The sequence below is a fragment of the Mercenaria mercenaria genome, unplaced genomic scaffold (assembly GCF_021730395.1).
Source record: "Mercenaria mercenaria strain notata unplaced genomic scaffold, MADL_Memer_1 contig_4963, whole genome shotgun sequence".
NCBI classification, from domain to species: domain Eukaryota; kingdom Metazoa; phylum Mollusca; class Bivalvia; order Venerida; family Veneridae; genus Mercenaria; species Mercenaria mercenaria.
The window spans coordinates 24,994-52,133 of NW_026463235.1; the positions used below are offsets into that span (position 1 = coordinate 24,994).

The 27,140-nt window shown below is 34.2% G+C and overlaps 1 protein-coding gene across 1 annotated transcript; it reads right to left on the reverse strand.

Annotated features, from left to right (window-relative positions):
• Positions 1–306: 306 nt before the first annotated feature.
• On the reverse strand, positions 307–18,389 carry LOC128554352 (tyrosine-protein kinase receptor Tie-1-like). Its single transcript, XM_053535634.1, has 8 exons — positions 17,815–18,389; positions 8,274–8,495; positions 7,558–7,764; positions 5,229–5,366; positions 3,762–3,896; positions 3,439–3,573; positions 774–894; positions 307–379 (listed from the first exon to the last, which is right to left on the reverse strand). Exons 1-7 carry the CDS (start codon positions 17,888–17,890, stop codon positions 809–811), a joined length of 999 nt encoding a protein of 332 aa, XP_053391609.1. The 5' UTR covers positions 17,891–18,389; the 3' UTR covers positions 307–379; positions 774–808.
• Between the last annotated feature and the right edge of the window lie 8,751 nt (positions 18,390–27,140).

The following is a 27,140-nucleotide window of genomic DNA, read 5'->3' on the forward strand; positions in this document are numbered from 1 at the left end:
ATAAACTTTTATTTTCATACTTGAACCCAGCAAAATTTGCTTAGCATATACACGCCCACACAAAGATTACATGCTTGCTACACATTTATCCCCGCTTTTTAAAAAAATAATTTTTACTTATAATAATTTACTTTTATTTTCATATTTGAACCCAGCAAAGTTTGCTTGGCATATATATGCCCACACAAAGATCACGTGCTTGCTACAAATTTATCCTGATGTTCGGAATAATTAAAGATTACATACAATACGTTTAACGAATCAGGCAACACTGTAGACTGTAACGTCATTTATAATCATACTTACATGTTCTTTGTCAATTCTGTCATTTGGTTTACTTTTTCCTTGGCTCCCTTGATTATATTCTACCTTTTCATTCCTAATGTGTTTAAAGGGTATTTTTTAAATATACAATTAACTTTAAACAAACATGTAATATAAACTCTACAGATCTGCTATTTAATTAGCTGTTCAGCACTTTAACATAAATTTCATTGGATGACCTTTCTGCATTCTAATTCATATGTATTTTTGTAAAGTTGACAAATTTGAATATATTGTCCAAGTAGTTAAATTTTACAGTATTCATATTCAACTGTAAGTATCAGTTTCCAGTATTGGATATAATTGGATTCGTACCAGTAATAAAAAAATATTGCTGGGTACAACCACCGACCTTCTGTAGGCTAGCTAGATGGTATCCTCACATAAGGAATTCTACGCCAAAAGTGAAGCTAAAACTCGCATTGCTGAGGGGTAAGTGTGTAATATACCTGCTTTGTACACATCTCCAGTAGAAGAATATACATCAAACAATTGCTACAATGACCAACACTCCTCCGCCAGCAGACACACCTATAACCAGCAATAGGTTCAGCTTATCTTCTTTTTCGGCTGTAGAACAATATAAAATGTTTTATATTCCCATGTGCAAGTACTTATCAATAGGTGCGGTCTATAAATTATTGAATTTTGAATAGTAATACTTAATTTTTTTATAACATCGTAATATATTCATAACAGAGTCAGTTCCCAAAATTACGTCAGTCTGACTCAAGTACCCTCTCTTACTACATGTACTAAGGTAAGTTTTTGAAAAACAGAGGATTTACAATATCGCTATTTTTATTTCAACCAATTGACAATCAGGCCTCGGCAGCTTCCTTAAAAGACCAGTAATAAATGTTTTAATGAAATACATGGAAATTAAGTATCCGGATAACTTCGTTTAATGTAAAAACTGTTTTACGGGTCTTGAAATACCTTTTGGATATTTAAAGCTTTCTTCTTCAAGACTTCATACATGTTTGTATTTGTTTGTTACATCTTCATTTTTACTTATTGATTTGTATGCACATACAACCATGCTGTATAGTTAATTGAGATTTTGTCAGTGTTTTGTCAGGAAGATCCTAGCTAAATACAGATATATACAGAATATATATACTTCTACTTTCACTTTCAAAACCTTGAAAGTGAGGCTTTGATTGGCTGGCTGGATTTGCTACCCTCAGATCCCATGCTTAACGTCTTAGGATTTTATTTTAATCAGATTGGAAAGTACGTAATAATGACTTTTTCAATAAATGTGCAGTAAAGAAAGGCAAGTGACTGTCTTCTGGTGTCCGTTATGTGCTTTCTGTATTATAGCACATTGAAAGTTTGCTGTTCAAAACAGTTTGTGACATGAACTTTGCTATGTATGTCTAAAATAATTAGTTTTATGTACTGGTATGTGCCTTGACAGAGGGTTATATCCCCTTGATCATTGAAAATGTAATAAAAATCGAAACAAATTCTTTTGCGAGGTTCCTTTAAGCAGGGGAATAGTGTGTATAATACAATACTACTTTTGGATGTAGGTTGTTACCAGTAGGTCTTGTTGAAATACTGAAGATGAGTAAGACATTTTATTCACTATTTAAAAACTGTCGAAATTTTTGTTTCCCTGTGATGATTTCATTGCTACAAATGTACTTGTACTATTTTATTGTGTTTTGGGAAATCTATTTTAAGCATTTATGATTTAGTGACATTTTCACAATTTTACTTGTTGCCTTGAGTAAAATTTGCACATTATTCATTTTTTTAAAGTGTTATATATTCTACTACCTTGTAAATATCTATAGAATTGTGTATAACTGCATTAAGAATAAAGACAATACGAAATTGTGCTTAAAAGCAGTAATAAACTAGAGCTGCTTTTGAGAAAAGCGAATGTCTCCCACAACTTTCTAATCATCTAAATAGCAAGTCAGTCTTTATATACTATTTACTCACTACACTTCAAGGGCCAGAACTCCAAAATGCCTTGACCATTATCGAACTAGTCCGAGGTCTTATGGTCAAACACATTTTGTTTAAGTTTGGTTAAGATAGGATGAGAAATGTTCAACTTAGAGTGCGGACAAGAGTAAACAGGCCGATGTTTCACAAATTCAAGGGTCGTAACTCCAAAATGCCTGTTATGGCTAGTTATCGAACTTGGCCGAGATCTTATAATCAAATACATTTCGTTCATGTTTGCTGACGATCGGATGAAAAATGATCGATTTAAGAGTGCAGAAAAGGGCAAAAAGGCCATTTTTTCGGTAATTCAAGGGACGTAACTCCAAAACGCCTGGACCGATTTGGCTAGTTATCGAACTTGGCCAAGGTGTTATGGTCAAACACATTTTGTTCAAGTTTAGTGAAGATTGGATGAGAAATCTTCGACTTAGAGTGCGGACAAGAGTAAAAAGGCCTATTATTTTGGAAATTTAAGGGCCGTAACTCCAAAATACTTCGACCGATTTGGCTAGTTATCGAACTTGGCTGAGGTCTCATTATCAAACACATTTTATTCAAGTTTGGTGAAGATCGGATAAGAATTATTTGACTTAGAGTGCGGACAAGAGTAAAAAGGTCAATTTTTGTTAATTCAAGGGCCATAACGCCTATATGCCTGGACCGATTTGGCTAGTTATCGAACTTGGCCAAGGTCTTATGGTCAAACACATTTTGATTAAGTTTGGTGAAAATCGGATGAGAAATGTTTGACTTAGAGTGCGGACAAGCTTTGTGACAGACAGACACACGGACACACAGACTGGAGTAAATCAATATGTCTCCCACACCACTGTGTGGTGGGAGACATAATTTTGGCAAACTCAATACATGTAATTAGATCTTCAAAGTTCGCTTTATAGTGCCGAAGTCTGAAATGTATATACAGACTTGAAGGCTACAGCACATACTTTTATTATTGTGATGTGTAGATGTCCAATTTAAAAGTATTGTGTTTTTATATGCAAATATTATATTACTCATTTTTTGTTGTTGTGATTTTCCCTATAATATTCGTCATATGGTACGTATTTTACCTTCATTCATATTTGTGTTGCTACTTTGTGTACGTAGCATTCAAATGATGTATTCTATGATCATAACAGCACTTACCTATATTACAATGTACGCCCATGTACCCTGCTAAACATGCCCCTGGACATATTCCTTCGTCTTTTGAACAGGTTCCGTTACCATCACAAAAACATTTGTCATTACAGTTTGTACCAAACGCACCATCTGGGCAAACTGCACCATAAAACTCTTTTGTGTTATTATAGCAATGAGGGTAAGTGAAGTTCGAAGAAATTTGAAAACCAAGTTTCTGTTTAAAGACATACTTTGACAATTACTTTGTATTTATATATATATATATTACTTTTTTTGTAGTACACATCTAAAATAACGGTCATCATATATTACTTCTGCGTTCTTACCTTTATTGCAATGAGTTCCAAAGTAACCTTTCCTGCAATTATCTGGACATATGCCATAATCAATGGTGCAAGTTGTGTTGCCAGCACAGTAGCATTTCTCTCCACAATTTTCACCGAAAGCATCAACTTCACATTCTGTAAAATCCAACTTTAGTGATATACTAAATATCAAAGCATAGCAGACTTTAACCAAAACGTGTTCAAAAAGTTTTCCAGATGTGTGCATTTAATATGAACTTTGCAAAGTGACGTATTGTTCCATTTTGTCAGTACTCGGTGTAGGTTCGAAAATCATCTACTTTTGTAATGTTATATTTTAAGCATGTCATTGCATTAGCTTAGTGTAGAAACCCCTTGATTATAATTTGATATGGAATAAATGCTGTCATCATAGAAACAAAATAAGTAACTTATGCATTTATTTGAAACTTTACGATAAATAGTAATTGAACGCTCTACGGGTGCTGTTGAGACAGTCGCGAAGAGCATTCAATAGTTAAATATTTAAATGAACTTTTGAAGCATTACGATATCTCATATATACTTCTGTGCTACTCTATTTCCTGTTGTAAACATGATACCTTTCTTTTATAATACTTGTATTTGATTTAATTCATGCAGAACTAGTTTGGTGGGAATTCTTTTACTGGAAACATGTTTAACAAATATTATATCCCAAACTTCTTTGTTTGACTTTGTCGGTAATTTTGAGCTGTATTGTTATTCTGCTTGAATTTATAATATGCAATACATTTATCTGAAATACTTTTCAACATTTGGAAATATTGTAGAAGAAATATGACCAGGCATAACAGTTGATTTGGACCACATGATACAATACACATAATGTATTTGCTTTGCTCCAATAATCTACACGTTAAGATTAGATGTACTTCAGAATATCCAAATGTCAAATCAGTAAATCTGTTACAACTAATGTAATTGTGATGTTTCAAAGCAAAAACTAAATGTCAAGAATAACTGACTCTATACTTTCAATTTATGTACAACCTTGGTGTCGTCATTACTAGAAAGTTTCAAACAAAACATTATAACATGAAAAAGTAAGAGCGAACAATATGGAATCATTCAGCACACCAAATGTAACTGGTGTCTGTCACAGATAAGCAGACAAGTCAAATTTATTAGTAGGTACAGCACATTTTACACGAGACGGTCTAAATGAAATAATTACTCGCTAAGCTTAACTTTAACATTTGTGACCATTTACGCAATTGCATTTAAGCTTTTGAATTGGCAAATTTATCGACAAAATGAACACATTGTGTGCTTGAAAAATACGTAAGAAACATATTTATGAAATGGTAGAACCTATTGACCTTAGTGCATCTAGGAAACGTGATGGAAAAATAGGATTAAATGCATTTTATCTTAGCCTCAACAATGATAATAGAGTTTCTATATAGTTCGTTTCCATAATTTCTCAGAAATAATATGTGTAGGTACTTGTGTCACACGCTGTTCCAATCCATCCTATTTTACAAACAGGTGTAGAGCACTGGCCGGTAAATCTGTCGCATATTCTGTTATCAGCGCAGTGACATTGTTTAGAACATTCCTCTCCAAATGTCCCAATCATGCAATCTACAGTAAAGATTTATACAGACATTCATAAACAGTTAACTCTGAAATTACAAAGTTCGCTCTGATAAAAACGTGTCTGTTATTTTATTAGGCACGTAGTTGCCTTTACGCAGATACGCAGCTGTTAATTGGCTGCAAGAAGAAGTCTGTGCAAACGGTTTAAGGAGGTATTTCTGTAACAAAATTATAACACAAAATCAAAAACTTGATTAAATATTGGTTGAGAAATCGGCAAAGTTACATTTTCAAGTCTAAAGGCTTTTGAATAGGATATTTTTGTATAACACTGCAGACGTAATTTGTCACGCATAACAATTATTACTTTACTTTCAGATATCATAGATAAATCTTATAATTGTACTTCGCCTTTGTGATTTTATGTTTCACGCTTCTCCATCATGGGCAGGCGATATGCGAAGCACGGGATCATGATGGCAAAGTTGTAAAGCATGATGGCGAAGCTCAAATCACGATGACAAAGCGCAAAATCGAGACTTTTTCTTAATTTTTCACTTCGGTATCTTGATCTTGCGCTTAGCTTTTGTGATTTCGCACTTCTTGCATAGCTCATGTGCGCAGATGATCCGCTAAGTGATTGCAAAATACTGTTTTAGTTGAAAAATAGGTAAGGGAAATACCCTTAACTAAGTTGTCGTAACGATGGCGTCGCTGTCATTTGCCGGAATTCTTTCCGTATGCAAGGTAATTATTTCATATTTTTGTACATTTGTAACAGTATCATGAAACTTAGCATGTCTTTGTTGACTAGTATTTAGATTGAAGTTATGGCAAAATTCCTTTTAACAACTACAGTATATGTACTTATAGACATATCTCTTGAATGATATATCCAATCATAACGATGTTTTGTAAGTGTGTTACTATCACCCATCTGTTTTGAATAAGTACTTGCTCACATATAACATGGATCAATGAACCGTAGATTGAACGTGCAATGTTACGCGCATACCTAGTAAAATAATACATTTTATTTAAAAGCAAAAGAAAGAATAAGGTTTTGTGCAATGTGTTTGCTTCAAATACACGCCAAAGTGGACCATTAGCCGTTCACAGAAAAAAAAATCAAGGGGAGGCAGCCCAACTCCCCCTCTCATTACCTCTGAGTACTATCAAGATACACCGTCGGTTTTATTTTATTTGTACTAAACATAGATCAATATAATAACACGATTATTAATCCTACCTGCCATGTATTGTAAAACGTGGCCCCAATTTCACGAAAAAAACTTAAGTTATTACTTAGTTAAGTCTGTTATTTTAAAATCATGCTATTGCTTAAGCTTTTGTAATGTAATGTTGATTTTTTCTAGTATACCAATGTATTTATAGCTAAATTGAACTATGATTAATAGTATTTGTTTGCAGTACTAATTTCAATCACATAAATATGATACATGTATTTCTATTTAAGCACGATATAACGAACTTAAGTATTTGCTTAAGTATATTTCTTATTTTAATACTTCATTTTCTGTAAAATTCAGAAATGTTGTTCTTTGATCTATGAAATAGTCATGTACGGGTCTGATATAAATGAAAACATTGAAGACGCATAAAGGGCAAAAACAAGCATTTGAAATAACAGACTTAGCTAAGCAATTACTTAAGATTTTTCGTGAAATTTGGGCCTGTTCATAAATGCGAAATTTTGTTACAAGAAAGAAATTTAATACTTCGTTGTCAAAATATTTATTCAGTTTAACATCCCTATTATCTTTGTTGTGAAAAGACTTGTACAGTGTGTCATTTTCATTTTCATTCATTTTCCGCTCAATTTTGAAAGTTCCAGGGGAGTTAACTGATACATCTATGTTTGTAAGTACTTGCTTGAGACGTGAGTTGTCATTCTTTGCAAACACAAGTTATTTATATCATTGATATAAACAAATCCTTATAAAATTCACATTTGTGAAATAATATTTGGTTACTTGAAGAAACCAATTTCTAGACTTTATTAAATGTGTATTAGATATGATATTACCAGCAGTAGATCGTCTCATTTCGCATTTTGACAGTAGTTAGTATTGAATTTGTATTTCAAAAGAATAAAGCATATATTAGATGAAAATTTAATGTCAGTTGTGTTAGTATGTGCTTTTTGAAATACTGCAGTAAAACAATATGTAATTATGTTACATTTGTATATTAAAAAAAACAAAAACAAACAAACCTCCTTCAAATACTTCAATCTCACATATCGTCAGTATGCCAGCCTTTTGTATTGTAAGATATCTTGCCAGCACATTTGACAAGAAAATATCAAACACACTAGTGTTTGTTTCAGTTGTGGTGCTATCATCATAATACAATTGATTTGTCTGTTCTGAAGAGTTTCGCAGGAATAATTGGAATCCTTGTAACTGTCCAAACTTATTTTCTATGAAAATATTTAAGGTTATACATATTTTGAATTAGAGAAATACAAAAACATGTAAAAAAAGTATTATTATGAAAATATAATTACAAATAAATAACAGATGGTGAACAAAAGTGAACGATGACTACGGAAAAATTTGCGTAAATGCATTTTTAAAGCTTTGTTCCGGCATTGAATATGAATTCTTCGTAAATGTATCTAGTACATAGAAAATTGTTCCACTTCAGTAGGTTTCAAGTTAACTCTACACATTTTTTGCTATTGAAAAATTTGCAAGAGACTTTATAACGAACTTGTCAAAGAAGTTAAAACAATAGGTTGTGCAAAATTGCCAATCATTGTACTCAACAGATAAAGGCTACCTTTCGCTGTTTCATGATAAGCATACAGAGATGTAAACTTTAAGGACGTTTCCTATTAGAAGAGAGACATTCAGCTGATGCTTAATTAAGTTGATTTGTAGTGTAACTTGATAACAATTGTCAGTCTCGCGAGAACATGGCAAATACCTGTTTCTCTGCTATAAATAGTCGCTTTTTCTATGGGATACTTCTTTCCAAGATCTACTGTCCACCATGATATAGTATTATATGTTGTGCCGCTACAACAGAGACACTGTTCAGGATCGGGACCAACATTTCCGTCAACAGCGTTCTCTGATGTCCAGTTAAATGCAACGGAAGACATATTTGTTTTCAAAACTCCTTCAAGTTTTGTGATCAAGTTCGTGTCTGAAATAAAATACTAAAAATTACTATTCTTACGTCATAAATATTTTAGGTTAGGCTTCACGCTTTACGAAATTTCTTCGCTAGAATATTAAAAGTTTGTTCATTTTTATTATAAAGTATATATAACTGTACAAATGTCGAAAAGGTGTTCTAAAACAGCACACAGAAACATCAAAACTAGTCATAAAGTTTGCAAATACAAAAGACTAAGTCACAGTACGGAATATAATTCTATCCCTTGCCTAATTACACCAAAAAAAAACAACAAAGTCCCGGGTAGTTTGCTGTCTAAATACCGTTAAAGGTATATGAGATAACGATTTAATTTGTTTGTTTGAATAAAGCTTTTGCTAGCTACATACAAAGTTTGCACAAAACAGCCACAAATATTTATTTTCTGCATAGATAACTGTAGACCAAAACCGTTGTTGAACTATTTCCACAGCATATTTGTCAATTATGTTATAGCTGTTTAAAAAAACAACCCATAAAACTGAATTTATTATCATCATTCACGAAGCAGTATCAATTCTAGAAGAAAGAGAAGAGAAATCCATCATATTGTCATGCGTTTAAAAGAAAGAGCAAACATTAAGAATGTCTGGCGATCCGGTGATTCAGAGAAAATAAAATAAAAGTAAATTAGATATGACTTCTCTTTCTAAAAATAAAGAATCTTATTTAAAAAATAGCTTTTTGTAGTTATATATTCTTGTCTGATTTACACATGACTGTAATTTTATGGGTCCGCCCGCTAATTGAAGAAAGCGTAGATCTACAGATCGCAGGGTCGTTAGTTAAGTCCGCGGGTGAGGGCTATGCAGTAAAACCGGGCAATTTTGCATAGAAAAACCTCACTACAGTCTAGTGCATGTATAAGAAATCACTGAGCAAGCTTATGCTACTACAGGAACAACATGACAGCAAGTTGACCTACTTGTGTATGGCACGCTAATTGTCACACGGTTGAAAAACAAGGATTAGGTTTCTAGTTCCTAGTTTTTCGAACGTGAAGTTCACGTAATTATAATTATTGGCGTGCAATACGTATGTGTTCTCACATATGCGTTACCTTAAACAACATTCTTCTCTTGTATACCTTGTCAAGTAGATTTTATTACGCGGTATCAAGGAAGTGAAAATGAAATAAAAAGTCCTATTAAAGGCCATGCCCAGACAATAGTATCAGCTCATTAGTTGTCACCCGATACCTGCATTAGCGTGAGCAATTCAGTCAATGAAAATAACTTAAAAAAAGGTATTGTATGGATCAATAAAGTACAACACGGGCATTGCCTTTTAAGCGCGACCGAGAAAGACAGCATTCCACCTGTACTTGTAAGCGTAACACAAACACTAGTATGTCCAAGCACATCTATTTAATGATTAAAAATGTAGGCCACTGCAGAACCAATTTTTGATAAAAGATGTTGTAGATAATATTGTAGTTTTCTTAAAAACGTTTATGATAAAATGTGCTAAATACTTTGCTTTGTTTTGCGACGCAAGCATTTTCTTTAACCTTCTTCGATAGCAGATGACAACTTTTCTAGAATGTTGCTTTGCAAAAGCATTCGTTCGAGAGAAACATCTTACGGGATTTATATTTCTCAATTAATTTGCTAGAGCGGGTGGTCGTACTGAACACTTTAATGAACGTAATCAATTTATTAGTTTTTTTAACTTTGTTATCGGCAATTTAAATACATTAAAATCTGCAACAAAATACGAATGTATATCAAATAAAATCTGTAAAAAAATGCTTTGGAAACATAGAATGCAACCAAAACGAAGAATAGCTGACTCGGTTTGATTGAGTCTGTTCATGAGAGGTAATGAAATATGCAACACCTCTCATGTCCCCTAGCACCGGCTTAAGCAGAACTCTTACAAATGTTGAATAGACCCCATGATTCCAAAGGACCGGAAAATATAACAACACTGAATCCAAGTACTATGAGACTTTTTACAGCCGCCACACGGCACTTAAAGATTGCTGTTTTTATAGTTAATGAAATATGTAACACGATCCTTTGGAAGCATAGAACGCAACCAAGACGAATAATAGCGGAATTGGTTTGACTGAGTCTGTTCGTGAGAGGTAATGAAATATGCAACACCTCTCACGCCCCCTGGCACCGTCTTAAGCGGAACTCTATTACACATGTTAAATGGATCCCATGATCCCAAAGGACCAGAAACTCAAATCTCGTCAAATTCTGGGTCATTGCAATTTCCATATTATACTTAAAAGTTAAAATAATAAAAAAAAACATGTTTACATATACTGCTTTCGGACATGCTTCTGGCTAATTTTTTCATCTTTGTCATTGCAGCTTTACCACAGTAAATGACATGATAAGCACAAAATATGAGTTCATTTGGTAACATTGAAAAGCTTTATCGGAGTTGGCGATACCTGCTGGTGTTTGGGCTGACTATAGATAATATACATATATTTCGAATGGAAAGTCTAACGTGATACAGAATATCTGTACAATGTATATGGTTTAAACCAGTCAATATGTCAGCCCGTATTCTTTACAATGGTTAGTTAAATAATTTGTGAAAACATTGGTTTCACGGTTAACTGGGAAGAAACTTCCACAGCTTTTCTAAAATTAGTTTATTTTACCACAGCCTTCTTAAAAGTAAAATGACATACAAACATTGAACAAAACAAGTGAACATTTCTCCCTTAGCTGAGTTTGGGATTGAAATATTGAAAGCAAATTTTACTATAACCTAAGATTAAATTCTGGCTGAATTGCCTATTGGTGCTGCAAAAACTTAAATATTCAATGCAATCCTTTATTAAATTATCCTCGTATTACCTTGTTGTCCTTCAATAAAAAACTTGCCTTAAAATCCGTGCATGACTATAGTAATGAATTAATGAATTCATTCTGTTTTTGTCCTAAAATTAGCAAACATATGTATTCAGCGTCACTGAAAAGTTAGCTCCCTAATGGCCCTTATATTTTAAAAATCGCATTGGACTGTGTAAGCATAACTCGACTACATTTCTGACGCAACTAAGACATCACTAGTGTAAAGATTTGTCAAGTTCGATGAACTCCATTTGAGGCACGGGCTGCACGTGCAAAATGACTTTTTCGAGCAATGTCGACATGTACGAAAATTCTATCGCAAATCATTCATCGCACTTGAAAGTTAGTCGACAGACTAAAAGGAATACGTTAAAAAAATAGAATATCTTTGCTAAGAATGTCACGTTTAAGGCACGATCAACGCCATCAGGCCATTGGCATGGTTTCATGTCGTGAAATTGCACGTCGTATGTGCTGTTCTCACCTGACAGTCATGAAATGGGTTAGGAGACATGATCAGACAGGGTCCATGAGTAATAAATACACCGCGCACAGGCCATGAAAAAGTGACGTCGATATTGTATAAAAATAAAGAGATATATATTAAGTGGTAACTTTTCAATGACACCCAGTATAGATACGCTTATACAACCCATACAAAATGACAAATATAAATACTTGATTGCAGTTTTGGGTGAAAGAATATCTGACAATGACAAATATCAAAGGAAATGGAACTTGGTATAACCAAATGTAGACTGATGAATTTGTTCTTAAGTTAAAAAAAACCTCAAACCATTTTATAAATTGGGCACGATAAAAACCAAAATTTCCAACTGTATACTTTCCTAAATAGAATTTCACAATTTGGTCAAGTGTTTAATGTTATTCTATTCCTGAATTTATGGGCCTTCCATACTGCATACCAACATTATGCCAGTCTGAAGTCTTCATGAAAGAGTTGAATCTGTTTGAACATATCAATAGAGTTTTACATATTTTGTTATCTTAAAAGAACTTTGGTGCATAATATTTTATCAAAATAGCACCTTTGTATACTTTAATCTTTCTTCTTCAATTTGGTATGCTAAACAGCGAGTTTTTCTTCAGAAATGTGGAGTAAAATCATGTAAAGCAAGTCAGCCCTTTATTGCTAAAAGTGCCCTTAAATAAGATGTCTGTCTCTTTTGAAATCAGATTGTCATAATATGCCAATTTTTTAAAACAAAACATGCAACTTATCTAATTCTGCAAACATCTTCAAAATACCGGGTCAATGAGAAGGTTCACGTCTATGCGAAAGACAGCTATGTGTATATTCCTGATTCTTGTTTCAAAACAAAAATTTGTTCAACTACTAAAGAATAAAATGAAATAAGTTTGAAGATAACAGAAAACTTGGAAGTTCCACGAAAAGCAGGTTTTCTTTTTTGCATCAGGCCAACAGGTTATTTAAAAAATGGTCATATTCTATTATACATATCTGACTGCATCTGATCATGCCATTCAGAAGTACGGGCATAAGAAAAGTATTTGTGTCATTTACCTATGTAATTTATGATTCTTCGATAATAGCTAACTATACACAAAGTTTGCTAACAATAAGTGTGCCAAAACTAAAGATATTGAGCATAAACCATTTTTCTATTTTTGATTACAGTGACCCAAAATACAATCCAAAGCCGATTCTTATATTTAAAGATATAAATTCAAAACCAACTTTTTGATGATCAAACTGAAAAAAGTCTATTTTTTATTATTACTATGACCATGTTTTTCTATGCTTAGTTACCCAATGGCATAAAAATGACCTTTCTGTCGCAAAGAAACGAAAAAAGATTTTAAAAAATGGATCTCAGTGAGATTTGAACCAACGCCCTTACATTCCATAGCACAAAAATCTATTTTTTTATTTCAAATATGACCACATTTTTCTATTCTAAGCTATACTGACATTGACACTGATCCAAGTGGCCTCAAATACATTCCCAACTTTTTGTGTTTGATAAATATCTACACAGCCCGCCCGCTTAGCTCAGTAGGTAAGAGCGTTGGTCTACGGATCGCGGGGTCGCGAGTTCGATCCTCGGGCGGGGCGTATGTTCTCCGGGACTATTTGATAAACTACATTGTGTCTGAAATCATTAGTCCTCCACCTCTGATAATTCATGTGGGGAAGTTGGCAGTTACTTGCGGAGAACAGGTTTGTACTGGTACAGAATCCAGGAACACTGGTTAGGTTAACTGCCCGCCGTTACATGACTGAAATACTGTTGAAAAATGGCGTTAAACCCAAAACAAACAAAAAATAAACAAACAAATATCTACACACCAAGCATGTTGACAATAAGTGTATCCAAACTAAAGATACTGAATGGAATCCAATTTTCTATTTTTAGTCATAGTGATGCCAAATATCATTCAAAGCCAATTTTTAGATAAGATTGCTGTACACAAATTTTTATGGCAGTAAGTAAGTCCAAGATAAAATTAAAAGGTGGAAACCAACTTTTTGATGATCACATCGAGAAAAAAATCTATATTTAAAGAACAAAATCTGTTTTTAGTAACTGTACATTGGCCTTGACCAGACGGCATTAACGTACTTCCGTCCCTCTTACTAAAAGTAGCTTTTTGCCCAAAGCTCTAGACCACTGCGCCACCGTGGAACGTTTCTAAATGTGAAGATTAAATAAGTTATGCTGACCTTGTTCTTGATCCCAATGACCCCATATATAATCTCAGGCTTGAATGTTCTATAAGCTACCAATGGGCCAAGTTTAATTTCAATACATCAATGCAAACTAAAGTCATTGAGCGGAAACCATTTTTTTCTCTATTGTTAGCAACAGTGACCTTGACCCAAATCACCCAAATTAAATCCCAGAGTTTGCCTCCTTACCATCTATCTACAGACCATGTTAGGTGTCTAAAGCTTGTTCTAAACTAAAGTTATCATGCAGAAACAAGTTTGACGCCCTCCCCATCCAACGACATACCCTCAATCTAATAACCGGTTTTCTAAGCAAACCTGGTTAATAAGACAGGTAAGTTTTGATCTTGTGCATAATCATTCAGTATCTCCAAGAAGAGACAAACTATTATACTAAAATATAATATTTTGTATCTAACAGTAACGGTAACATACTGTGTCTATATGATGCACAGTGTCAATTACTCGTACCATTTAGAAATATTTACTGTAATAATTTCTATAGTCACTGTTTCGGTTTTGGTACTATAAGGTAAAATGGTCGTAACGGTAAGAATTATCTCTGTTTAAGATAATTAACAAACTTAGAGTCGTGGTAGATGCACAATATCTTCAATCTGTGTACACGGTTTAAAAGGATACATGTACATATAAATGACTTAACAGCAGCTTTAGCCGACATCAAACTTAGACATAAAATCACGTAATTGAAAATGTTTCCACAGCACCGTTCATGCATGATCTACTTTGAACACAAGACCAGTTATACCATTAAAGTAAACCCTGGGAGAGAAAATACCAAGGTACCTACTGGGGCTCGAACCCCGGACCTCGAGATCTGTAGGCGGACACTCAACCACGTCGCTAAAGGGTTAACCAAACAGCAAGGCTGTTGGAAGTGGCCTATAAACCTACTATCACTACACTTCTCCCCCTTTACTTTTCAGAGCTTACCAGCTCTCCAGAATGATATTCCATGCACACCGCATGAGTCCGTCAAACACCTCTGACACCATTTCTTAAAAAGGTATTTTACAATTATTTTATAGATAATGACTGACTACAGAAGGAATAGCACCGTAATAAAAATACCCTTGACCTGGAAAATGCTACAACCTACTAAACTTCAAAGGTTATGTTTAAAATTATATTGAACACTTTTGTTTTAATTTAAGGTGAAAAATAAACTAGAACTCTATGATAAAAATCGACTAGATCGTTTCGGACATGTTAGACATTGAGAAAGCAAACGTACTTATTTAGCATGGATGATTTTGCACTGTGAATGCATACTTACATACGTTTTACACTTCACATTTAATTCCACAAGTACATACACATATATATATATATAAGGGTGGTGGGAGTTGTCAGAGGACTCTTTCCAAAAAGGTCGGTTCTTGAGCCGCGAGCTTGTTGAATGAATGGTTACCGACTTCTGTCCACATGGCGCCTGGCATAGTGGTAGGAGCTGGGAGGTAATTGGCACAATAAAGGTATCTTATAAAGAAAAAAATTGACTGGCTTTTTCAATAGGGGTGACACTATAATAAACAAGACCTTTAGCTTTACCTTTTATACACCAGGACTATGTTTGCTTTTAATTAGAGGACTTACAGGAGCATAATAAGCAATTGTTTTTTTTATTGTATTTATGTTCTAGTAACCTTTAACACTGATTTTGAAGACAAGCCGGATTTGTGACACATACATGTCTGTTGTTGGGCTGGAAAAAGATAGGTCAAAAATTTAAACTTAAAGCTATATTCCATAACTTCTTCGTTATTTCTGTACATACAGTTTGGTTGTTTAAAAGTTAGAATATCAGAAAATTACAGGAAATGAAATAAAATCATATATTTGAGAAAATCCCGATCTTCCATCACTTGTTTGGTTGGCGCATGTTTACAAATTTAATGTTAGTAAGCCGTGTAAAGTGATAATTTTGATGACACTTTGGTTTTATTTTGTAATTGTGAGTGATCATTAAGTGATCAGAAAGATCGGACAGTTGGATGTTATAAAAAAGTGATGCTTTGTTTAAATTAGAAAGTGAATCGTACTATACAATAAGGAAATATAAGGTAAATTACTCCTTTTATTTAAATGAAAAGTTCATGAAAATGTACTCAAACCTACATAGACAATGTAAAACACGAGTACAACGAGAACAAAACAACTAAATAAGCGTGAAATGGAACAAACAATGGCAATTCACCACTAGAAAGTTAAAACGGAAAATGGTAGAAGAACCTTATTTCAGTCTAGTTTAAGTAGACAGTAAGTTGACCTTATTGTGTGTTCTAACATATACGCTATCTAAAACGACACTCTTCTCTTGTATGTCTCGTCAATTATATTCTATTATGAAGTATATCGATTTTAATCAAGGAAGTGAAAATGAAATAAAAAAATATATTAAAGACCATGCCTAGACAATATAATCAGCACACTAGTTGTCATCCGATACCCGAATTAGCGGGAGCCATTCAATCATGCACATACTTTAAAATATCTTTAAGAATATATTGTATGAATCAATGAAATATAACACTGATATTGCCTTTTAAGCGCGACCGAGAAAGATAACATTCCACGAGTACTTGTGAGCGTAACGTTAACAAAGGGTCAAAGCACATCTATTAAATGATTAGAAATAAATACCACTGAAAAATCAATTTTGAATGAAAGATATTGTAGATAATACTGTAGTTTGATAAAAAACATATATAATAAAAATATGATATATTTTGCTTTCTTTAGCAACGCAAGCATTTTCTCTTTTTTTTTCAACAGTCTTCTGAAGGCAAATGACAACATTTCTGGAATGCTGCTTTGCAAAAGAATCCCAACGTGGAATACATCTTACGGGATTAAAATTTCTCAAACAATTTACTAGAACGTGTGTTCGAACTGAACACTTAAATGAACGTAATCAATTTATTAGCATTTTTTTATTTGATAGCTATTAGTAATTTAGATACATTAAATATCTGCAACAAGATATGAATGTTATACCAAAAACTCAAATCTCGTAAAATTCTGGGTCATTGCAATTTTCATATGAAAAAGGATAAAATGAATGCATACGCTTCTTTCGAACATGCTGCATTCTTAAAATGTGGTCATATTCAATCACTGCCTTGCCTCAATGATGTCATGAGGCAAATGATATTTTAATATATTCTGATTTTCGAAATACTACGAGTAATTGACACCGTGCATTATATAGTTACTAATGTTAGTCTGAATAAGGCGTAAATAATGCGATCAAACCAAAAAACGCAGTATACATTCCTTTGTCAGTAGAGACAAGTGATATAAAATTTGATATTTTATTCACAGTATAATAGTTTGAGTCTGCTTGTAAATACAGATGAATGCACGTAAGATCAAAACTTACCTATCTGATAATCTTCAAACTCATTCTGCTTTTTACCAGCGATATATATAGCAAATCATTTTAGCAGAGTATATGAGTAAGATATTTAGATATTCAACTAATAAGTATTTAATGGAACTTGAAAGGACTTTCATGATAAATTAAGACTTTGTCAATTACTCGTAGTATTTCGAAAAATCTACTGTAGTATTTTATGTCGTCACTCGGGAATATTAAGTGAAATGGTCGGAATGGTTTGACCTATCTTAAGATAATTAACAAACAAGATAGAATTTCAACAGACTTCTTTATTCATAACTCAGAGCCATGATAGTTTCACTGTATTTTCTGTGTACATGGTTAGAAAAATATGTCTAAGTAGAGATAACTTACCAGCATCCTTTCCCGACACCAAACTCATACATAAAATGACGTAGTTGAAAATTTTTCCAAAGCACCGTTCACGCATGATCTACTTTGAATACAAGACCAGTTATGAAATTAAAAAAGAATAAATATTATACTGTAATGATTTTACTATATGCACATGTTTCAATTTAATACTCCAGTAATTGATAATCGAATGTAAAATTTATTACTATTTCACATAATTTCACCTGACGCCGCCATTACAGTCATTTTACTTGAGTCGTGTATTTCGTTATAGGAAGTGCTTTATATATCTACTGCTATTCATACCAAACTATCTATCTTTAAACGTCTTTTATAACCGTCAAACTTAAATATTTGCATACCTCGCGCAAAAATAATGATTGACAGTAAAACATTGTGTGATCCAATACTCGAAAGTATGATCTGTTATTATTCTTAGACACGAATTTATAAACATGCGTATCGTATCTTATTGTAATGTTCATTTTAATGAATACTTTTAAAACGCGATAAAGACAACTGAAGTGTTTTCAACTCGGCTTTCTACACAATACTTGTAAATCCACACCGCTAATGCAAATTATAATTCCCCTAACTTCTTCAGAACCCGGACACAAGTATTATACCTTTACTGACTCTGACCTTGACAACAACCTATCTATAAATATAAACTAGAATGTGTCTGTAGGACACAGGGTGTGCCCCCAACTGGTACATTTGTCACAAATAAGTGGCAATAATTCAAATGTTTGCAGTCTTAATGGGGTATAAACTCAACAAACATTTTATGAAAAGGATTCATTATTCTAGGCGCTATACTTTTTGAGCTGTGAGCATCACAAACAAAAAATCCACTATTTTGGCTATTTCAAGGGCCATAACTCAGTAATAAGAGCTAAGGTTCTCAAGAAGAATGCCAAGTGTGCAAGGTCACATCACGATAAAGACTCCAGCAAGGTTTCCTGAATTTACATCAAATACTTTTTGAGCTAGATATATAATTAGGTGAAAAAGTGCATTTTTTTACTATTTCAGGGGCCATAACTTTAAAAATAAGGGGTGAAGCCAGACAAAAAATTAGAGGTGTGCAAGTTTATATCATGATAAAGACTTATGCGAGTTTTCAACCATTTATATTAAATACTTTTTGAGCTAGGTGTGTCACAAGGTGAAAATGTACATTTTTGACTATTTCAGGGGCCATAACTCTAAAAATAGGGGGCGGACCCAAATGAAAAAAAGGGAGGTGCACAAGTTCATATCATGATTAAGACTCATGCAAGGTTTCATGAATCTATATCAAATACTTTTTGAGCTAGGCATGTCAGAAGGTGAAAATGTGCATTTTTGACTACTTCAGGGGCCATAACTCTGAAATTGGGGGCAGACCCAAATGAAAAATAGGAGGTGCGCATGTTCATATCATGATTAAGACTCATGCAAGGTTTCATGAATCTATATCAAATACTTTTTGAGCTAGGCATGTCACAAGGTGAAAATGTGCATTTTTGACTATTTCAGGGGCCATAACTCTGAAAATAGAGGGCGGAGCCAGATGAAAAATAAGAGGTGCGCAAGTTCATATCATGATTAAGACTCATGCAAGGATTCATGAATCTATATCAAATACTTTTTGAGCTAGGCGTGTCACAAGGTCAAAATGTGCATTTTTGACTATTTCAGGGGACATAACTCTGAAAATAGGGGATGGAGCCAGACGAAAAATAGGAGGTGCGCAAGTTCATATCATGATAAAGACTCATGCAAGGTTTCATCAATTTATATCAAATTCTTTTCGAGCTAGGCGCGTCACGAACTTCGGACGGACGGACGGACGGATGGACGGACGTTCTAACGAAACGGTCTTTATGTGACACCCCCATTGTTCTCTCTATTGTTCTAACAGTCACATAAAAAGAAAATAGTCACATAAACAGAACGGAATGAATGACATCAAAGAGAAAGTACCGTTATGCAGTCACTTAACCATCATTTCGCGGGCACGGACGGACGGACGCACGGACAGACGGACGGACGCACGGATGCACGGACAAGAGCAAATCTATATGTCCCTACCACTCATGGGGGGGCACAAAAAACATATACAGTTTCTATAAATATGTTTAATATGTTGAAGCGATTGGGTAAACTTTACAACACAACTTTCAACAATATTATGCACAATATGACATTTTATATAATGATATAATCGAATGATCTAATTCAGTCCCTATATATCCGATTGTCAATAAATTCAGTAATTATACGTTAAATCACTTATCCCACATAATCATGAAGTAATTATCAATTTCACAATAAGTCACCTTTCATGAATAAATTCAAGAGAACTATCACATTTCTATAATAGTCTCTTTATATTAATAACAATGCAACATTTCCTATTTATAACAAAGTATAAAATTTATGCTTTCAACTTTCAAACATTTTTTTCAAATGTAGTTCACAATATTAAATACTTTTAGTCAGTGTGAATTTCTAGATTTCAAAACAAATGCCAAATTAAAAAAAAAGTTAGCGTGCTGCTATCGTATACCCAACGCTGAACTGACCACACTACATTTATCATAAATAACTGACCGGTTCTTGTCCAATCAGGGGAAATTATTTTCCCGCTAATTCGTTACGCTCAAACGCGGGAAAATATATTTCCCCTAACTTCTTCAGAACCCGAACACAAGTGACCACAACTTAGGTCAGTATATTATACCTATACTGACTCTGACCTTGACAACACCCTATCTATAAACATAAAAAACATATACAGTTTCTATAAATATGTTTAATATGTTGAAGCGATTGGGTAAACTGAACTACAAGAACGGGCTTTGTCATTATTCACACTGACTAAACTTATTCTATATTTCATCATCAATAACACAAAAGCACAATATAACCAAATAGGCATAATCTCATCTATCTCAGTAATACATCTCAGAATATCAGGCAGGCAAACTCTTCTGCCTCTTAAACTTCAAATATGTAAACATTGCTTAGGTCAGTTCATAAACGGTAATCTTACTGTTCCATTGCTAAAATTAAAGCAAAAGTTCACGGGCAATAACTCTTCCGTGTTTGTATTAAGTAATAACCAATACACTTCATACCATGGGCATACCTCCTCCTTTGTTACTAAATAACACGGGAATAACTCATCCGTTTACAGAACTTTTAAATACTATATTTAAAATATATAAACTATAGACCTAAACTTAATGACACTTTCAACCTTTCTTCTAAACTGTCCTTCACATACCCATCCTTAGCCTTATCACTTAATCACCTACCATGCCTTTTAAATAATCATCTATCTTTCATCCCAAAATAAGCTGCTGAAGTTGCCCCACCTGAACGTAATGAATGTAACTCATAAGCATGAATATCATGAACATGCTTTTTTAAAGCGTCTATGAAAAGCTCTCTTAATGTTGTATATGAAATATGTTTGTTAAAGTTCCTTAACACATAACCAGACCCTACTTTAGACAATCTGCAAAAAAGATATGAATCTGAATCATCCCTTATATCTGCCCATTGTAAATATGTTTTCAAATTAGGACATAAGTTAGTCCCTGTATTTGCAATGATTAACCAAGCCCCATCTATGTACTGATCTGTTTTACTAGATTCGATAAAAATGCTCGTGAATCCCTGATCAAAAATGATGTCGGACATTTTAATTTCAAGTAATTCACTACTTCTCATAAATCCTGCATAACCTAATAAACAAAAGCAAATAATTCTCTGATTTTTAACATCTCCCTCTTTATACAGATCCTCATACATTCTACTTAATATATCTATAGTTATGGGCTCTTTTTTACACAACAGACTAAGCAAGTCTTCTCTTGGCGGCTTCAAGTACGTTTACAACTAATGTAAAATCAGTAGGCGATTTTTACCATATATGTCATGTATAAATTTCATACTGTAAAAAAGCATTTATAACTGTACTCGATGAATTTGCTGACTGAATTAATGAACACAAATACAGAGCAAATATCGAAGGCCTTGCTGGCAAAATGTCCTCCTCTCCTAACTCATTCTTGATTGCCCAAGAATGAGCTGCAACAATATCCATGCTAAGATATCTCGTCATAATTTGGGAAATATTTCGTATCACAAAAACTGAAACTGAAACTGTTTTATTTGATTTAACGCCTATTTTTACGTAAAACATATTCAATGGCGTTTTACAAATACATAAAAATACGACAAAAATTAAGATATTTAATGACATATAACATAAATGAGCATAAATATCATTGTGAATAAACTATTTAGTAAGCATTAAAAAAAGATCAGACATCAGATAAGATTAATAAAATATTAGAATATTATTAAGATACAGTAAGACAGCCGTTTGTTATAAAGTAGGAACAAGTGGGTTATTGCGACATGTCCAGAAGTTATTACAAACAACTGTATTTTGTATTTTTTATAATATAGTTCATATTCGAATGTATTTACACAATAAAATCATCCAGTTCACGTTACTTCAATCTCTTAAAAATTAGAGTCACAGTCTCTAAAAGAGTGCAAAGTAATTTCCAAAATAATGAGTTTTCAACTTGTTTTTGAAAACATCTATTGTGTCTGAGTTCCTTATTTCAAGACCCGCCGTTACATGACTGAAATACTGTTGAAAAACGGCGTTAAACCCAAAACAAGCAAACAAATTATTTCAAGAGGCAATTCATTCCAGAGTTTAGGTCCAACAGTACCAAAACTTCTGTCGCTGAACGTTTTGCGCTTGTTGAAAGGAACAACGAAACACCCAGTAACGGAATTTGAAGAACGCAAGTTCCTTGTCTGTGTTTGTTTTATGAGAAGTTCAGAAAGATATTCTGGAGAGTTTCCAACTGAACAATTATACATGTAGGTGAGCATTTTGAATGTGATTCTGGCTTTGATTGGTAGCCAGTGAAGGTCATACAGCGCTTGCTTGGAACTGTCATATTTTCTTCGATTTAGGACAAGTTTTGCACACATGTTCTGAATTCGTTGCATTTTGTTTACTTCGCTTTGAGCAATACCATACAGAATGACATTACAATAATCTAAATGGGATATCACCAATGACAGGACAAGGGTTTCGGTAGCCTCTTTGGTAAGATATTTCCGGATACATTTTATTCTGCAGTAGTTGAGCATTGCTGTTCTACACTTTCGTTTTACATGCTCTTTTAGATTCAAGTTTTCATCCAGGAATGCACCTATATATCGAATTAAGCTCACTGATTTCACTTCATCACCTACAATGCATACTTTGTCAGTTGAACACTTAGAGAGCTGTTGCCTACTACCAAACATGATGAACTCGGTTTTGGAAATGTTCATTTTAAGCTTATTTTCATTCATCCAGTTGTTGATTGTTTTAGCACATTGTTCAAGTTCTCGTATTGCCTGGGATTCTACTGTTGGAGATGATGGTTTAAAGCGTTTATTAGCAGTGTGGTCATCCGCAAAGCCGTAAACTGAAATCGACGGCGGAATAACATCAAACAGTGTCCCCACATATGTCAAATATAGCCACGGTCCTAAGCAGCTCCCTTGTGGAACGCTACAATTTAATTGGCGTGGAAATGACATGGCTGAATTGACACTTACACGACAACTTCTGGGGCGCAGATAGGAATCAACCCATCTCAGTGCTGTTCCACGAACGCCATACTGCTTGTTTAACACATCAACAAGAATGCCATGATCCATAGTATCAAAAGCGGCACTGAGATCGATGGCAATTAGCGCCGTAGCTTCTTTCTTCTCCATAGCATCCAGTAAATCATTTACAAGACGTAACAGTGTTGATTCGCAAGAATGGTTTTTCCTGTAAGCAGATTGGTTTTTTGGTAGAAGATTGTGTTTCTTTACATGATCATTGAGCCTGAACAGAGCTGCTTTTTCAATTAATTTTGACAGAAACGATAGATTACTAACAGGCCTGTAGTTTGCGAATTCAAGTTCCAGTCCCATTTTCTTCAACAAAGGTCTTACAATTGCCTGTTTCCATTTTGTTGGAAAGATGCCGTCGCGCAACGACAAATTAACCAATTTGGTAATAACAGGCAACAGCTCATCCAAGTATGATTTTAGCACTTTTGTTGGTAGAATATCAAGTTCACATGATTTTGTCTGTAGTTGGTTTTTAAGTTTTCTAACTTCTTCCTCGCTCAGATCTTTAAAACTGTCAAAACAAGGAATATCTTTTTCGCATGGTTGAAACGTATCGGAATGTTTCAACGATTCTCGAATTTTTTCGATGTTATTCATGAAATGATCTGCAAATTTCTCAGCCAGTGTACTGTCATGTCCAGTTGGCATAGGGTTCTCAGACCAAGTGCCTGTTGTCTCAGATACAAATCTATAAAGCTTTTTCGAGTCACCTTTTGCATTAAGAACTTTTTCACTCAGAGATGACTTTTTCTCATGTTTGAGTTCTTTCTCGTAGTTTTTACGTGCTGTTTTGAAGGCTTCATGCAGATGTGATTGTCTGTGTTTCTTCCACAAACGTTCAGATTTGCGAGCCACTCTTTTAACGTGAAGAAGTTTTTGTGAACCAGGATTTTGGAGCGCGACGGATGATTTTTTTTCTATAAATGGTGCGTGTGAGTTCATAATCTTTTCTACTGCTGTCTGAAATTCTTCAACAAAAAGGTCGACATTATCACTTTCGATTGTCATTTTTCCCAGATCGCTTGAAAATGTATTCGTATCCATGTCTTTGAAATTTCTAAAGAGCACCACCGACACAACAGACATTTAAATGATTTGTCCGATGAAACTTGCCACTTTTTTGACATGTACCCTTCTGTGCTTAGCCAAATCCTGTTCTATTTCACCTAAAATCTTAACTGTCTTATTAACCCGTCTCTCCGGTATGTAGATACAATTCTTCTCAGAATCTAAAACAGCATCCAAAATTTCTAACCTCTGCACAGGGACCCAGCATGATTTTTCTACTTTAGGTATGAAACCTGATTCTAACAAATCTAATTTAACATCTCCAGAAATTTTAGTTGCATTTTCAAATGTCCCCGAACAACCAAAACCATTGTCCAAAAACATTAAAACCCGTTTTCCTTCTCCATGCCATATAGCTACTAAGGGCCTAGTGATTTTAGTAAAAATATATGTGCTGTTGACAAACCAAATGGTAGGACAAGAAATTTGAGATAGATTCTCTGACCTTTTGCGTCAGTCCATGAAAACCCTAAAAGTTTTGTATGTTCATAAAATATGTTGATGAAATGATATGCAGAATGAATATCAAATTTGAACATAAAACAACTATTCTCATAATGATCTAACACAATTCTAAGGTCATCATATTTTACTGACTGTTTCCACAGGTGTTTGTTTACATGTCTTAAATCTAAAATCAATCTCTTTTTGCCATTGCTTTGTTCCGACACAGTAAGACGATTCATCACATATGGTGGTGATTCACATTCCTCAATCAAACCTCTACATAGCAAATCTTCAATAGCTTTAGATACAAATTCTGATTCTTTTTTAGCAGAAACATTGTTTTCAAAAATAGCATTTTCTGGCAGTGAGAAAAAATGGAATTTTATACCCATTCAAAATAGCATCAACAATAAACTCACTAGATCCTATAGATTTCCAAAATTCTACATGTTCTTTCAATCTGTCTTTAACCAAAATCTGCTTCTGGCCCTGCTCATACTCAAAAAAGTCATTTTTAAATAAACTATAATCATGACAGTTTGAATCTTGGTCACTAAATGCTTTACACGAACTAAAATTATACTCATCTTGCATATGGACGGGTCCATTTTGTACCAGGTTGGTAGCCTTCTTGTTGTTTTCCAGATAACATGACATAGGGACAGTCTCCACAAGTGAAGCAGCATCCCGCTCCTCTTTTCTGATATGCTGTGTTGGCACGAAAAGTATGTTTCGCTGCAGATGTTGATGATCCAGATCCTCCCCATGGCGAAAATATACTTGACCTAGGCATACTTCATTGAGAACCGCTAGCAATAGTAGGAATAATGTTCGTTGATCTGGACCTAGAACTACTGGAAATACGTTTTCTCTTATGAAGCGCCCTGTTTCCTGCCTTACTGATTTTCGACTCGTCTTCGCTATTTGATGCAATTAGATTGCTTTCGTACTGTTGTATTTTTTGCCACCCTCCTTCTGAAGTATCGGCTATGCGAATAAGTTTATTGCGTTTCTTTATCTTCTCGCCTATTTCACCAATAAGTTCTTCGGCGTAATCAAGTTTACTATACGAGATTGCCCATGAAATTTGCGTGCAAATGTCAGCGACTTCGAATTAAATTCAAATTGAATCTTGTTACCTCTACTTTTCCAGTTTATCTCGCTGTCTTTTAACTTTTTCACTTCATTGGCAACATTTAAATTATTCCCTCGAACATCCTACCGTAACGAATTTATCTCACTTCTCTGTTCCTTCAATTGCTGCAATATTTCAGTTAAAGCTTCTTTTTCCAATCTTTCATTCGTTCTTACCTCACCTTCATTATTTTTTGAAGCCATTACACGTAGAAAGAAAGAAATTTAAGTTCGCGTGCTGCTATCGTGATACCCAACGCTGAACTGACCACACTACATTTAGTAATAGAAAGAGCATTTTAACTCGAGGGTAAAAGATTTGTACGAGGGGGCGTAGCTGGTTTGTATCATAGCCATCCATATATGGTAGTTCAGTAGGCGTTCCACATTGCAATATACAACAGTTCAGCGAGTACTTGAAATCCTTGTTTTACAAATGTGTAAAGCTCAGGTAAAATAAACCAATGCGAGCGCATAAAATCAATAAAATGCGCCTCGCTGTCTGCTGTTAGAGACACGCCCATAAACGCTGGCATACTTTTCAATCCAACAGTGCGGTAACTAGCGTGCGGGTATTTAATACCTGCACATTTTTAGTTACCGCACCCTGCGCTCAGTGTATACGATTTACCTGCACCAAATTTGTTAAGAAAAAAACACCGAGCTATGATACAATCATAAATAACTGACCGGTTCTTGTCCAATCAGGAGAAATTATTTTCCCGTTAATTCGTTACGCTCAAACGCGGGAATCCTGCCCTGACTGCACGGATGCGCAGACTGGTCTAGATCCATGCTGGTCGCATACGCACCATGTTGGTTTCCTCATGGCGCTGCTCACATATTTTGAGGAGTATCTAATGTTTTTTTGCTATGAGAGTTTAATATCTAGTCTTTACATAATTGATAAATCAGAGTAATCCTGCAGTGTTAACATTTTAGAAGGTATACGCAATGGTATTTATTTCTGAGATTGTTCTCAT

Excerpts from the sequence above, each read along its gene's own strand:
- LOC128554352 (XM_053535634.1), bottom strand. The coding sequence starts at position 17,890 with ATGCGTGAACGGTGCTTTGGAAAAATTTTCAACTACGTCATTTTATGT. Across the intron at positions 3,897-5,228 it reads TGGAACAGCGTGTGACACAA|AATGTGAAGTTGATGCTTTC; the intron begins GTACCTACACAT and ends TGGATTTTACAG. Across the intron at positions 895-3,438 it reads GGGCGTACATTGTAATATAG|CCGAAAAAGAAGATAAGCTG; the intron begins GTAAGTGCTGTT and ends ATTGTTCTACAG.